The sequence below is a fragment of the Miniopterus natalensis genome, chromosome 14, assembly GCF_054644295.1.
Source record: "Miniopterus natalensis isolate mMinNat1 chromosome 14, mMinNat1.hap1, whole genome shotgun sequence".
NCBI lineage: Eukaryota > Metazoa > Chordata > Mammalia > Chiroptera > Miniopteridae > Miniopterus > Miniopterus natalensis.
In genome coordinates, this window is record NC_142094.1 from 40641977 (window position 1) to 40658226 (window position 16250).

The following is a 16250-nucleotide window of genomic DNA, read 5'->3' on the forward strand; positions in this document are numbered from 1 at the left end:
GCCTCACCTTTCATCATGACTCCCATCATTCAGTCACATGAAATCCCAACACGTCAAATTCTTCCATATCCTTAATCCTGCAAACATTTCCTGGGTTTGGAATCCTCTTTTCTGCCCTTGTCAATCTAAGGAACTTCAACTCTCCAAGACCCATCTCAAATGTCAACTCTTTTGTGAAACCTGCCTTGATTCCCAAAACAGAATAACCTCCTCTTCTGTGTTTCCTCCAGAATTCTTTTTAAAAATTGTCATTGTGTTTCTTTTCATTTATTCGTAAAACATTTATTGAACACAAAACAGGTACTGTGCTAGAGGCGGGAGATAGAAATATAGACAGGGAGCTTTTAATAAAGAGCCCACAGCCTGCTGGGACAGAAAGACATCTAAAACAATCACAGTGTAACAAGTTCAGGATTACCATGGTGATATAAAGAGACTGGGTTAACATAAGAAAGGAGTCAAATTCCTGGGTTTGCGGACCATTCCTCACTAACTTTAACTGAGTCATTCTTTTAACACTATAAATTCTCCCAAATAAAAAATATCTGGGGCCTGGACGGGTGTGGCTCAGCGGCTGAGCATCGACCTAGGCTCCAGGACATCAGGGTTCGATTCCGGGTCAGGGCACATGACCGGGTTGCGGGCTAGGCAGCCAATCAATGACTCCCTCATCATTGATGTTTCTCTCTCTCTTTCTCCCTCTCCTTTCCTCTCTCTGAAATCAATAAAGATACATTTAAAAAACAAACAAACAAAAAAACAAAAAAAATTATCTGGAAGTACTGTTAATTACATACTTGGACTCCTGGGATGAAAGAAGCTAATAAACAGTTAATTTAACTAAGGATAGCTTTACTGGCATTAAGGAAAAATAAGTCAAAGTTCCTTTCCCTATATAGGTAGGCCTAAGTTTTTCCAGTATGTCCCAAGATTTGTTCTCTAAAAATGGACCTATTAGCACCTCCTAACTACCCACACTTTCCTCAGCAGGGCACCAGTTCGTGTGGGGCACTGAGTGTTGTCAAAGGAGTATTTATATGAGACTGACATAGAATGCACAATCAGACCTCTGTCTGATGGAGTTGCAGCCTCTCAAGAATCTGGAGTAGCAGCCAAGGGGTGGGGGGTATGTGAAGGAGCAGGAGAAAGAAAACTTCCAATTAGGACTCAGTTCCATTCAAGCTCTCCAAATGTCCTTTCTGCTGAGGATTTCTCAGAACTATATTTTACTGTCGCCTAATAATCTAACAATCTTTTGGATTCAGGAATAGTGATCTCCTCGGGGAATCACAAATGTGGGACAATTCAATATAATAAAGACTGAAATGAAGGAAAATCCAAATAACTAAGGGGAACAAAATTTATATCCATCACCTGTAAATTCAACATGTCCAAAAATCACACTCTTCGAAACCAGCATGGTTCCCAACTCCAGTTTTGAACAAAGTGCTTCTCTTTTGCTCATCCTCAAGCTCAAAAACTTAGGGTCATCTTACGAGTCCTCTGTCTCCTTCAAGCCCTATAACTAATCAGGCCTCAAATTCCACAGATTCTTCCTTCTCTTATTTCCATTCACTTATGTAGTTTTTTACAGCACACCTACTTATGCTAGTCTCCAGGAGGCTCTGGCGGCAGGAACAGGATAGGATGTGGAGATGTGTACAGAAATAGCTACTAAGCAAGTCTGCTAATAAATATATGAGTGATGGAGAAATAAGCACCATAAAGATTATGAAGTGTGAGATGTCTGGCTGGAGTAATCAGGAAACACTTGGGAGGCAAGCAGTGAGCACTCAAGCTGAGCCTGGACTCCTAGGTCTAACTTGGATTAGAGAGCTAGTAGAGGGACCTGGGAAGGAAATCACTCAGGGGACAGCAAATCAAGGTGGCTGTCAGGAAACAAAGGTCCAAGAGAGGAGTGGTGAGAGTAAAGGCCGGAACCAGGTATTGGCAGCTTTTGAAAGCCTGGCTGAGAAGCCTTTAACCCTTAGATTGCCAGATCATTTACCTTCCATTATTTACACTTTTACATCTGACACCTACTTTCATCAGGAACCCAGGTAAAAAACAAAGTTGGTGGTGGCTGCCACAGGGTGTTCCTTCTGCATTTACAACTTGTAGGAGAGGCTGCGGCTGTGAGTGGCTGAATAGACGCTGACCTCTTCAGCACTAACAAAGCTTGATATTAGAAAGCACATCTGATTCTAGGAACACTTCAAAACTGTCAGTGTTCAACAACCCTAACTAGGGCTGTGGTCTAAGATTGAGAATATAAATTTAATCTTTCTCAAATTCACTCTCATTATGTGACTCCTTTGCTCAAGGAAATACAATGATTTCTATTACCTACAACAGGTGATCACATCCCTCTGCCTGGAATCCAAGGTTATGCATAATCCAGCCCACCAAACCTTTTCAACCTTACATTACTACCCGTTTCTTATGTTACTACCAATCTCCTTTCTTAGGAGGGTTAAATTACAAAAGGGTTGGTGTTACTTAGCTAAAATGAGTTAAATTTAACTAGACAATAGTTTAGGCCATTTATTTCAGGCATAAAAATATAAATTTTACAAAGATATTTATAAGAACTTGGCATTCCTTAATCATGTCTTCTCAAGTGTGTTTTGAATTTGAAAAATTCAAAATTATTGTGCTCATAATATATAAATGTGAAAGAATAGTTACAACTAACACTGATATAACAATGTTCTTTATCTTGGTAGGGGGTAAGTATATGCATTTTTCAAAATCAGTAAACATACACTTAAAATTCATGTCCTTCACCCTAGCGGGTTTGGCTCAGTGATTAGACTGAAGGGTCTCGGGTTCAATTCCAGTCAAGGACACATACCTCAGTTGCAGGCTCGATGAAGGAGGCAACCACTCGATATGTCTCTCTCACGTCCACATTTCTGTTTCTCTCTCTCTTTTCCACTCTCTCTGAAAAGCGATGGAAAAAATATTCTCTGGTGAGGATTAAAAAATAAAAATAAAAAATTTGTGCACTTCACTGGATATAAATTTTACACTAAAATAAACTGTAAACAAACTCTAGTTAGTAATATGCCTACCAAAGTATTTAGGGGAAAGTGTACTGATATCCACAATTTAAATGGATGGATAGATAAATGATAAGCAAGTTATATTAAAATGTTAATGGTAGAATCTAGATGGTAGGAGTATGTGTTATGAAATTCTTTAGACTTTGCTGTAAGTTTGAAAATTTTCATAAAACACTGGGGAAAGTGACATTGATAAGGCACTGTACTTGTTATTTGTAAGCACTGATAATACACTATACTTCATAAAGCTGTAAGCAGTTAAACTTAGTGGAATGGCAGCATCGGGCATTTGCTCCTTCATGCTTTCATGCCACCTTGCACAGACCTCTTATAGCCCATTTCATGGTGTAGTGTTGGGCACATATCTAGTCTAATTTGTATTTGCATTCCTGTTGCTTTGCACCTGTTTGGAGAACAATGTGTTCAATAATGAGGGAATGACTGAACACAAGTGGAGTTGCTCAAGACCAAAGTATTATACTTCCTGCAGATTCACTGTATTCACTTATCACATATTCTAAAAGTCAGTATGTTCCATTTAAAGAGAAATTCGTCCTTTACTTTTCCCCAAGCACGAAAAATTTCCAAAAATAGACAAAACTCTATATTTATGAGGTTATTTTGTTGTCTATTACTTACCATGAGGTCTGAAGGTCTCCTAACATTCAATAACTTTGAAGATTTTTTTTTTTCCTAAAAGAGGGAAGTCTCAGAATTCCGAGGAAATCTGGAATTTGTTTTATTCAAATCTTAGATAAGCTGTCAGAACTAAGAGATCCCTGAACTGGTCAAAAGCAGGAAACTGGAAATCTTGGAAAAAAATAAAAACAACCACCACATAAAAAAGTCATGAAGCAAATTAATCAAGAACTTTACCAAGAAACGGACGGAAAGTCTTAAGGAGGATACGCAGAACATCTTAAACTCCCCCAGACTGGCTTCTCTTCTCTCTCCAATTACAGAGATCTGGCCGCTGGGCCACTCCCAACATGCCACGCGACTGGAGCTAATGCCGCTGAATACGCTGCTTCTCATGTCAACCTCCCAGAAACAACATGCTTTCGCGGCGTGAGCACCAGATTCTAAAGTGGAGCATCTGCGTCCGAGTCCCGGTTTCCCCACCGGCCTGATCTCCGAGTCTCTCGCCCTCGCTGGGCCTGTTTCTCGTGAAATAGGACTCTCCTAACTCGGGCCGGCGCACAGGGTAACTATAAACGAAGATGAGGGGCGTAAAGGCCTTTAAGGAAGATGCAAGGGGCTCTCAGTTTGTTACTCTTACGTACACGCGGCTCACAACCTGGCCCAGACCAATCTCTCCAAGTCACCGCTGTCCCTCTCTCCCTTCCCGCCCGGCGCCAGTGCTGAGGCCGCTCCCTCCTGTCGGCCCCCATTCGGAAGCCGCGCGGCGACATCTGCCGTACCTGCAGCCACTTGGTCAGCGGGGCCCTCCTGCTGACCCATGACGAAGTCGTGCACGAGACCCCACAGGGCACCCGTGGGCGCCACCGCCTCCAGCTCGGCGGCGGCCGCCATGACGCGAACTAGAGACCGTGGGAGGGGAAGTGGGCTGAGGCGCGGGCCGGGCCTCTCGGCGCACGCGCCTCCTGAGCCAATCGCCTGGCGAAGGCGAGGGGACCCGGCGCTCCGTGGATCACGTGCTTGCCGGCTCCCGGCCAGGCAGTTCCAGGGAGGGATGGTACGGTCCCTCCCCGAGGGGCGGGGCCTGGAGTCAGGGTGGTGGCGCTGGGAAGGGAGGTGGCCGCTGGGCACGCAGCCGGGGGCCATTGAGGGCGAGTAATTCTTGGCCCTGCTACCCGGGAGACCGGCGGCGGGGCGGGGACCCGGCTGGGTGGGGCCGAGGGGCGGTTCTCACCCTGGGGGAAACCAATGAAAAAATCAGGCCTGGCCCGAGGGGGCGGCACCGTCGGTCACATGCGCACCTGCGGCGGGCGGCCGCGGCGGCGCCCACACCGCGAGCTAGAGGCTAGGAGTGGGGCTGGGCTGGGGCGGGGTTAGGCAGGTGAGTGACAAGCTCCGGGGGGCCGGCCCCAGCTGCGAGTCCAGAACAGGCCGGGTGTAGCTGCGGCGGTGCCCGCCCCCTCTCTCCTCCCCTCCAGCGGAGCTGTTCTCGGGCCGGGCACCGTCGCGGACCCCCCTGGCCCGGCCACCTGGGACTGCGCTGGGGAGTCGGCCACCTCCGTCTCTCCCTTTGCCCTCAAAGTTTGTGGCGAAGCCGGCCTTAGGGCAGAGCGAGCCCCGGGGGGAGATCGGGGAGCGCCCGATGACGGGCGGCAGGAGCCGTTGACCCCGGACACCGCTGTCCGGGGCTGGAGCGCGCAGTAGTTGACCAGCCCGCCGCCTCCGGTGCATGGGGCCCGGCTGAGGAGCCAGCATGGGCAACTGCGTGGGGAGACAGCGCGGAGAAAGGCCGGCCGCCCCGGGACACCCCCGCAAGCGAGCAGGTAACGACGGGGGAGGGAGCAGGGCTACGGGCGCCCCGCCAGTTGTCCCCCTCCTTGCCCGAGCCCTAGGCTTCGCGAGCGACCTCCCACGGCTCCTGGCGCCTAGGTTTCCCCGAAGGCTGCTACCGAGCCAGACGCGGGGGCCCCCTCCCCAGCCCTGGTGGCTGGAGAAGCCGAGTTGTGGCAACTGGGTGCGTTGACCCGGCTTCGAGCTCAACTCGCTCCAACTGGGAAGCTCCGGTGGGGGTGGGGGCGGCGGCAGGAAATGTTTGCAGACCGCAGCGGGGCCGGCGGAGGGGAGGAGGGCCCGGGGCGGGGGCGCCGCTGGCTTGGCCCCCGGGCCGGGGTCGGACGCGGGCCCTTTGGGGCACAGCGAGGGCGTCCGGGCGTCCCCGGAACACGTAGCAAGCGAGGCGAGAATAGTCGTTCCTTCCAAAGACTGTGTCATTATCCGGCTGCAGATCGTGTTTGCCGGAATCCGACTTGCAAAAGCACCGCAGGACTCTGGGAAAGAAATCTTTCTTTTTCCCGCAGGGCTTTTTAGAGCCTCCCGGCCGTCTGGGAGCCTCGGAAAAGTGGGGTGCGGGGTGGGAATCGCCCTCGGGTTTGTTGGGATCCTTCCCAGCCATGGGAATGGGATCTGCTCACTGGTGATCCGCGAGGGCCGGGCAGCGCCTTCTCACTTTCTTGGTACACTCCTATACTGGCGCTTCGCCCCGGGAAGAAGTCTGACCGTCGTTTCCCCGGGTCTCATACTTCCTTCTCTGAGGGTGTTGCAAGGACCTTCTGAGAATGATAAAATCGTGGACTTTAGAGCTGAAAGGTACCTTCGAAACTTGTCTAGAGTCCACATAGACCCTATGTCCTCCTATCTATGAAAAAGGCAGATCCAGAGAGGTTGAGCAACTTGCCCAAACCCACACAGCTAGTTAGTAGTACAACCGGGGCTAGAACACAGTCTCCTCTTCCACCCAATTGCTACATAATTGCTTTATGTAAGAGGAGCCACAGGCAGAGTAGTCAGCGAAGTGGGAACTCTAGTTGGAGCTTCCTGTCTCCTTTGACACCAAAGGTGTGTTGACTGGGCTGCGGAAACTGGAAAGGAGGATGAGGGGAAACATGGGGGAAGCAGGGAAGGATGTCTGTGTGGTGGACAGGATGACTTGAGAAGAAATGTTTTTTAGGGGGGATGGGTAAAATTTAACATTGAAATCCTCTTGGCAACCCTGGCCAATCTGACTGAGGAAAGTTAATTCTCAAACCCAAGGGCTTTCTTCCATTCATTCATTCATTTAATAAATATTATCTATCTGCTCAGTTCACATAATTGATTTAATCGCATTTGAAACTCATACTTGAAATTCTCCCCCTTCCCTTATTGGCATTAGACTATCTTGGTGTTTTTTTTCTCAGATCACTGCTAGGTGTGGACACACCCATGGATCAGTTTGCCATTTCATTTTTCTCTCTCATTACTCTCCTTCCCAGAGAAATGTTATTCAGTACCACAACTCTTTGTCCATTGGGAAGACTCCTATGCTGTATCTTCAGCTATTCCCTCTCGAACATTAGACTTATAGCTCTAAATTCCCACTGGATGCTCTGATGTAGTTATCCTTGGATTCCACACTTCTAAAACCAAGCTCTGCATCTCTCCCCTCAGCCAGCTTCCCTTTGCTCTTCCATTCTTGCAGCTGCCTAACTTTATACTTTGAAGACCTCTCTCTGCTGACTTTCTCTGCTTTCTGCCCTCTGCCTCCTAGCCAGTCAGTCACTTGAACCTGTTGTTTCTTCCTTCAGCAGGTCTTACAAACCTGCCCCTCCCCACTCTACTTCATGCCTTTGTAACCTCAAGTGCAGCTCATCTCCCAGGCTGAAGTCAGTTCCCCTCCAAATGCAAGTTCATCTTCAGTCATTCGTCCAGTGTCTGCACATGGTGGGCCCCCCAGAAGACATTTGTTAAATTAACCTGCTCCAAACCATATAGTTCTATGTTCAGAAAAAATTTTGCACCTCCCCATGTCTACAAAAACTCAAACTCTGCAGGCTGGTCCAGTCTGGTTCAAGTCTGGTCCAGTCCTTCCATTTAAGGCGTGATTTCTTCCTTCTCCCTGACAATAAAGCCACCAGTGTTTGCTCATGTCATTTCCCTTGCTTATCAAGAGCCTTTCTTCCCTTCCAGGTCCACCTCAAATCCAATATTTTTCTAGAAGCACCTTGCCTGACAGTTTCACCCCCTCCCTAGTAGACCTGATTGCTTCTTCTGAGAACTCCTTCAGACATATTATGCCACTTACTTAACAATTATCTACTCCATATTATTAGTCATTTCTTTGATGTTTACAGTCTTATATCAGCAACTGCATTGCAAGCCTTGAAGACCTGGGTTCTGTATTATCTGTGTGTGTGTATGTGTGTGTCTTCTCACTCATGTAACCATACACACAAATGCATGCACACATATTCAGCACCTATTACAGTGACTTGTACAGAGGAAGCACTTACTACTTGTTGATTTTAGAAAGCTGGCCTGACTTCATCTTCCACCTGAATTTTTAAAAATATATCTTTATTGATTTCAGAGAGAGGAAAGGAGAGAGAGAGAAATATCAATGATGAGTCATTGATCGGCTGCCTCCTGCACGCCCCCCACTGGGGATCGAGCCTGAAACCCGGGCATGTGCCCTGACTGGGAATCGAACCATGATCTGCTGGATCATAGGTTGATGCTCAGCTACTGAGCCATGCCCTGCCGGGCACCTGAATTTTCCATGTAAACATTTTACTGAAGTATATTTCTGCATTTTTTACCTCCTTGTGTATCATTTTTGCAATTCTGTGGGTCCCACTATGAATAGCTTTATTAATAATATCCAAAGCCAAGAGGAACTCTTTAAGATGACAAATTTGGTATAAGGGAAGGAATCCTTCTTAATTTCAGTGTGCACCTGGCATTTCTGCAACATCTGCAACTTACCCTTTGATAAGGACGGTTTTATGTTGAAACACTAATGCCTAAAAGTCTTCTAGCTCCCACTGTAATGCTTACCTTTCCTTGGTCACTGGTGTAATGGAAGAAAGTCTCACAGAGAGCTAGCATATGAGCTCTAGTCCTGGGCCTGTGGCTGGGTGACCCTGGGCAAGTCATCAAACTTCTCTGGGTCACACTTTCAATATCTTACAAAGGGATGGGGGTATTATACTACCTCATTAGAGCTGTTGTGATCATCTTCACAAAGGCAGCTATTCAAAACTGGAAAGTTATTGAGTTGAAATCTTGTGCCTTGTCACCCTTTGGCCTTACTTCTGTCTTCCTAGTCACTTGACAGGTGAAGCAGAGACATGACACCTACTGGTCAGTGTTACATTAGCTAGAAGAATTGGGTGTTCCTCTCATCTCATCAAGTTTTGTGATTGTCACTTCTTTTTTTTTTTGACTCTTAACTCTTAATGCACACCTAGTCGTGTACTTTCTCCCCTTCAGGTGCTGGGTAGTCCTTGCATGCTTCAGAGAATACTTGGGGATTTACTTCTTTGGGGGGGCTCCTGCCACCTCATACACATACCCTGGGCAGATCAGTATCTCTGCACAAAAAGTGAGTGGGTGAGGCAGCCCCTCCCCTGGCCACCGCAGGATGAAATAGAGGCGGTAGAACAGGCCAATCTTTTGCCCAGCTCCACCCTTTGAGAATGTGGCAGGGCTGAAACCCAAATATCTGACTGATGTGCCAGGCGTATCCATTTACATTCTGGAATCTCAAGCTTGGGGTAGACAGACCCAGGGCCCTGTTTTGGGCTGGTTGGGCTTGGCAACAAGTCAGCTTCTTGTTGTGTGGGCTGCTGTGGCTATTCTTGAGAGTAATTGGGCAACTTCTCCATTTGCTCAGTAAATATTTACTCTGAGTGCCAGGCACCTTACTGGCTGTGAACATACCTGGTCCTTGGCCACATGAAGCTTACAGTTTAGGGGAGCAGATAATAAACATATAGTCATACAAATTACATGTGATTATACATGGAAATCTATGATTATACATACAATTACGTATTATTATATGTGCTGGAGATGCCCACATTTATCATTTCAGCCTATCCTTTCTAGCCTTATATATTCTGCTGCCTACATAACACATCCAATGTCTAAAAGGCTTCTCAGTTTAATATGCCCAGAACAGAATGAGCTCCTTCTATACTTTCCCATCTCAGTTAATGGTGATTTTATCTTTCCAGTTGCCCAGGCCCCTAAAATGCTGAAGTCATCCCTGACTCCTCCCTTTCTTTCACATCCCACATCCACAGATTTTAATCAATAGATTTTGTTGGCTTTGCCTTAAATATATCCAGAACCTGACTCTCACCGTCTTCACCACTTTCACCCTGGTCTGAGCTACCATCGGCCTCTTAACTGACCTTCCTACTTCCTCCCTTGTCTCCCGACAGACTATTTTGAGCACAGCAACGAGAGTGATGCTGTACTGTAAACTGTAAGTCAGATTTTGTTACTCCTTTGCTCCCCATCTCATTCAGAGTCCTTGTGTTGGCCTACAAGACATGATACGATTTTCACCAGCTTAACTCTCTTAAGCCATCTCTCGCTCTTCGTCCCCTGTGCCAGTCCCTGTTAACGGAATGGGTCCCTCCCGCCCTCTCCTCCTCCGTCTCTTCAAACATTCCTTTTCAGTTGAGCCCTCCCAGGCCATTCTTTTCAAAATTGACCCCCTTCCCTCCACCACCTGTTCTCAGCATTATCTGCTGCCCTTCCCTATTTTATTTTTCTTTACAGCACTTACCATCATTTGACATTGGCTGTCTTCCCTACTGCGTGTGCCCATAGATTTTTATTTGTTCAGTCCCTGGTACCTAGAGCACTGCCTGGCATATAGTAGGTGCCTAATATTGTTGGATGAAATTAGTGTGTCTAACAGAGTTGATGAGGTTTATAGAAAAGCAGGAATGAGCAAACCTGATTGTGTTCCCATCTTAGATGGGTGTTAGGGCAGGTGTCTGATGAAGGGACTTAAGCTGCAACCTCAGAGTGGCCTTCTATTCCTGGGACTGGCTTCTCTCTTGCCCAAGGCCTGGGGAAGATCTCAGATACCTGGGGTATAATTCCCTGTGGTTTGGGAGCCTCTTGCTAGAAGATACCAGTGCTGAAGCAGGAGAGCAAAGTGAAGCCCTCTACTAGGGTCCTAGCCAGAGAATAGCACTTTCTAGTCATTTTATATGTGCATCTATGTAAGAGTGACACCTCTCCTGGGTACACATGGTATTTATAGTCATAAACTCAAGAGGAAGTGGGGTGGTCTAACAGACTGAGGCATGGAGGAGGGTGATGTGGATTCCAGGCCTCTACCCCATTGACTTGTTGAGGAATTTTTAGAATCATAGAATTTTAGAGCTGAAAAGGAACTTAAAGATTTCTTTAACCTCTCTTTTCTTTCCCAGCTATTAAAAAAAGAGAATAAAGGTATATCTACTTCCTGCCGAGTTCACAGAAATATGGTGCAACCTATATAAAAACTGCTTGGGTTCCTTTAAGTTTCGAGTGTGCTGAGGCCAAGACAGAGTAGGGCAGTGGTCAAAGTCAGATGTGTCTCTGCCATTTTTTTGAATGGTGATCTTGGGCCAGTCATTTGTTTGTGTTCAGTTGACCCTCTGTTTGATAAATAAAAAGATGACAATATCTCCCGTTGACTTCAGGGAGATGTTATGGGGATAAAAAAAGCTGACACTGTTTTTAAAATTACTTTCATGGCTACACTGTCTACTCAGATATGAGGTCCCTACCCAGAGCCTCACCTGGCATTAATGGGAAATAAGCCTTGGTTCTCTGCTCCTTCCTAATTGTGTGTTACTTTCAACAAGACTCTTGATTTCTCTGAACTCAGTTTCCCCATTTGTACAATGGGATGACTGTTTCTCTGCCCACCTCACAGAGAGGTGGTAAGAATCAAGTGAGATCCTGGATGAAAAGAAACTTTGTGAACTTATAAAGTTTCTATTATTCAAAGCTACAGGATTTTTACGCACAAAACCATAGCCAGTGATTTTCTCTCCCACCGTATCATTGAAGCTTACTCTTTTTAAAAGAGCAAAACTATAAAAGAAATGATTAAAAACTATTTTTGGATGGGACTCTTTCTGAAATGGATGATATGCTTCCAAGCAAACTATGCTGAGTATGAATAACCTCTCTTGGCAATTTGGCAGTTTTGAGTTTGCACCTATATGTACAAAGCACTTGCTTGGTGGAGGTGGGGACCACAAAAACTTATTTCTCTCCAAATTCTTTATCTCTGAAAGAGGGGGTGGGGGTGAACTGGAGGCAGGCAGAAGGAAATTGCCGAGGTAGAGCCTGTTCAGAAGCCTGACCTCCAGGCCCTGGCAGCAGCATTTGTGTGAGGAGGCACTTGAATCCTGTTCTGGGCTGTGAATAAGAAGAGTGGGACCTGCCTGGTCAGTTCCCGTGCTTATGACAGTGTCAGGCCCCTGGGCTGCTGAGGCTCTAGGGCAATGGGCCCCAAACAAAATGGTTTCCTGCTGCTATGCGTTTGGGGTTCATGTTTCCACCTATAATTGTTACTCTGTTTTCTCCCTGGTAGTATGTGGTCACTTCTCCCCCCAATAAAAAAATTGTGGTTAAATATACATAACATAAAGTTTGAGATTTTAATCACTTTGAGTGTTCTGTTCTCTAACATTACATTCACACTGTAGTGCAGCCATAATCACCATTCATCTCCAGAACTTGTTTAACCTTCCCAAACTAAACCTTTGGGAAGATGAAACAAGTGCCCATTAAACACGAATTCCCCATTCTCCCCTTCTCTCAGCCCCTGGCAGCTGCCATTCAACTTTCTGTCTCTATGAGTTTGACTACTTTAGGTACCTCATATAACTGGAGTCATAACGGCATTTGTCCTTCTGCATCTGGCTTGTTTCACTCAGCATAGCGTCTTCAAGCTTTGCGCGTGTTGCAGCATGTGTTAGAATGTCCTTTTGGGGCTGAATAATACTGTGTTGACGTATATACTTCATTTTGCTTACCCGTCATCCGTCATAGGACACGGGTTGCTTCCACCTTTTGGCTGTTATGAATAATACTGCTATGAACATGAATGTACAAATATCTGTTTGAGACCCTGCTTTCGATTCTTTTGTATATATACCTAGAAGTGGAATGCTGGATCATATGTTAATTTCTGAGGAAAACAGCGTACTGTTTTCTTCAGCGGCTACACCATATTACATTCCCACCAGCAATGTTGAGGGTTCCAGTTTCTTCACATCCTTGCCAATAGTTATTTTTTGTTGTTTTTTTATAGTAGCCATCCTAATGGGTGTGAAATGGTATCTCATTGAAGTAGTCACTTCTTGAGATCCCATCTGCTGGGCTCAAATAGCAGCCCCTCTAATTTCTTGAGCCTGTTATTATGCTTAAAGAAAGAGTAGATGGGCTCAAAGTGAATCTGAGGGGTCCCCCAGAGAAGCAAATACAGGAGCTTGAGTGGGGAGAGTCTGTGACATTTTTCTGGTCAGTCGTAATTTGGTTTCTAACTATATGGTCAGTGGTTGGGATGGGTGGGTGGATGGATGGATGGACGGATGGATGGATGGATGGATGGATGTCTCCAGTTAAGCAAAGCATTTCTGTGTTATCATTTATCTGGCTCCCAAAGAATATTAATGCTGTCTTACTCTGATTGAGCGCCATTTTTCTTTTTTTTTTTTTAGCTGCCTTTTGCATGTGAGAGATACAGGACTGTGGTTCAAGTGGAGAACATAGGGATGAGTGAAAGGTACAAAGTGTGACAGTGACAAGCTTGTTCCTGAAGAGAAACAAGTAGAATGCAGACATCGTCGTTTCCTCCTCCTCCCAGAAGGAACCTCCACTTTCCAACCCCCAGGTGCCAGGGACTTGAAAAGAGTGCCCTGGCTCTGCAGACTTTGAATTACTTCCAAATTCCCAAGGGAAAGAGGCAACAGTGTCACATTAGCAAAGTGCTTGCAGGATCAGGTGTCACTCTTTGTAATTAATAAGACTAACGATCCTTTGCTCAGCATTTTACAGTTTTCAAAGTGCTTCCTCAAGTATAATATATCATTTGATCGCCACAGCCATCCTGTTAGGTAGGCAGGGCAGGTCTCATTTGTCCTGGTTTATGGATGAGTATACTGAGACTTAGAGGATGGTAAGCTGCCCAAGATTGTTGACAAATAAGTGACAGAGTGGTGAGAAAGCCTCAGGCTAGAGGCTCAGTTTTCACCATTTGTAAAATGGGGGCAAGGGTAATATAGTCAAGGATTATAGGGGATGCTGTGTGTGAAGTGATCAGCAAGATGCCCACACACAGCAGATGCTTAGCAAGCAATGGCAGTGAGTTGTTAATGACAATAACCAAGGCCAAATTCAGTGTTCCTTCAGGGACGTGTATTCTACTGACTGTTGTTCAGCCTAGAGTGTTAGGAGGAGCAGAGCGTAGCCTCCCCTACTCCACCTGGGAAATTTGGTTTTGGCCACCCTCTGGCCATTCCCCTGGAGTCAGAGTGTATAGAAAGCACTGACCATGCATTTCTTTTGATTTGTAAAATCTAAGATCTTTCAAAGAGGTTGTTTATAATATACAGTTTTCTTTTCTTTATTTTTTAAATCCTTACCCCAGGATATTTTTTCCATTGCTTTTCAGAGAGAGTGGAAGGGGGAGAGAGAGAGAAATATCCATGTGAGAGAGATGCATCAATTGGTTGCCTTCTGCATGTACCCTGACCGGGGCCAGGGATCAAGCCTGCAACCGAGGTTTGTGCCCTTGGCCAGAATTGAACCCAGGACTCTTCATTCCACAAGCTGACGCACTCACCACTGAACCAAACTGGCCAGGGCAAGAGAACTCTTGTTAGTAACAAATCTCTTGCAACATTCCCACACTGGAATCAGTTGTTACTGATTCCAGTAACAACTAGTGGCTATTTTTCTGGGCTATCTCCCTACAGATACAAACATTACTTACCTGGTAGGTCAAGGCTTTGGAGTGCTCTCAGTTTGCTGTGGCCCATCTTCAGCTTGGCACACATCTCTGGGTTCACTGGGGATTCCTTCCTGGAGCCTCCCACATTTCTCTGATACACTGTTAATTGCAAACATCTCCTCTATGAACTTCCAAGAAACTGGCAATAAACATCCACAGAAGAATCACTTTTCCACACTTGATACATATCCCCCTGCAACTAGAATAAAACCTTTGCTTTATAATTATTATATACTGCTATTTATTGAGCTGTGACTGTGTGGCAGGCTGTACAGTAGGTACTTCATACACATCTCATCTAATCCTCTTGATAATTCACTGAGAGTGAGATTGGCCTCATTTAAGGGGAGAGGCTCAGTGATATTAACTATTATGTTTAGAATAACACAGTGAGAAATGAAAAGTTTTGGATTCCAGACCACTGTTTTGGATTCTTATCCCTGGGTTCCTTCTATGCAATATCTACCTCACTGTCAATTTCAGCTTAAGGGCTCACTGGACGCTAAACAGGTAGAGCTGGTTTACTGACGTCATTGCCACTCATGACTAGCAAATAGTCCACTTCTGCCAGTTCGCACACTACACATCCTGAGTGTGCCAGCAAGTGCACTTGGTGACAGCCTTCATAGATTTGTTCCTTCTTCAGCCTCTCCCCACCCCCCATGCAGTGTCTGGAAAACAGAGCACACTGTCATCTGTAATATGGGATATTGCACATTGTATTGGTTATTAGAGTATGCACCCTGTTCCCCACAAATGGATGGTCACGTGCCCTGAGCGTTTCATTTCCCGAGCCCTCACAGCAGCTCCAGTAATCACCATCACTGAAATCAGTACCATTTATTAATTTTCTGCCATATATGTGTTAGGTACCCTGCTATGTGTTTGACTTCATTGTTTTCAAATTTCACATCAGCCCTGTAAGGTAGACATTATTACCTCCATTTTACAGATGAGGAAACTGAGGCTCAGGGAGGTTAAGATGCTTGTCCATGAAAGTGAAGGAACTATTGTTTGAATCCTGGTAGTTGTATCCTGAAGCCTGTACCATAACCACCATAGGAACCTGCCTCTAAATATCCACTGCATTTGCCTTATCCTGGGCACTGTGCTGCGCGCTGGGCACATCATAAAGAGTTCATTTCTTTCTTCAAGGAGCTTATGGTTTGATAGACTGAATAATACTGGAGCATCTGTGTGTTCTTTCTATTTTTTCCAAATCCACTTCCACCTAGGCACCCCTGGTGGACAGATCCATGACACAGTGCCAGGGTCTAGGGTGAGCTAAAGAGGCGGCAGTCCTAGGGAGCTGGTGATGCTCTCTGAATGCCGTGTTTCACCCCCAGGCCAACTTCTCTGGTTGCTGTTCACCCTTCTTCCCTCTGTGCTCTCATCAGACTCACAGAACCCAGAGCTGATCGCTGTCTGGCCCAGTGTGATATTCTTGTTTATGGCCCAGTCCAGGGTTGGCTGCTCAGAAGGGAACCTTATTTGGCTGGAAACTTACTGTTGTTATGGCTTTTTGTAAGGCCCTAAATGAAATTTTAAAACCTCCACAGGCTGTGTGCACTGTTATTTGAGCCCTCTCCTTGGGAAGCAGGATGGGCTAATTTTTGGAGTCAGTAGGCAGAAGGAAAGATTCATCAGGCCCTTTAATCTGCAGCCGACTCCTGTTTGAAGCTGAGTCTAGCTCTGTC

General features: G+C 46.0%; 1 protein-coding gene across 2 annotated transcripts in view; it reads right to left on the reverse strand.

The window, feature by feature from the left end:
* Window positions 1-4612, reverse strand: part of MMS19 (MMS19 cytosolic iron-sulfur assembly component) — a 28689-nt gene extending 24077 nt beyond the window's left edge. For both annotated transcript variants that reach the window (XM_016219945.2, XM_016219944.2), the window contains exon 1: window positions 4487-4612. In XM_016219945.2, the coding sequence (XP_016075431.1) occupies window positions 4487-4598 (112 nt within the window). In that variant the 5' untranslated portion in view covers window positions 4599-4612. The remainder of the gene's footprint in view (window positions 1-4486) is intronic.
* Window positions 4613-16250: the final 11638 nt, after the last annotated feature.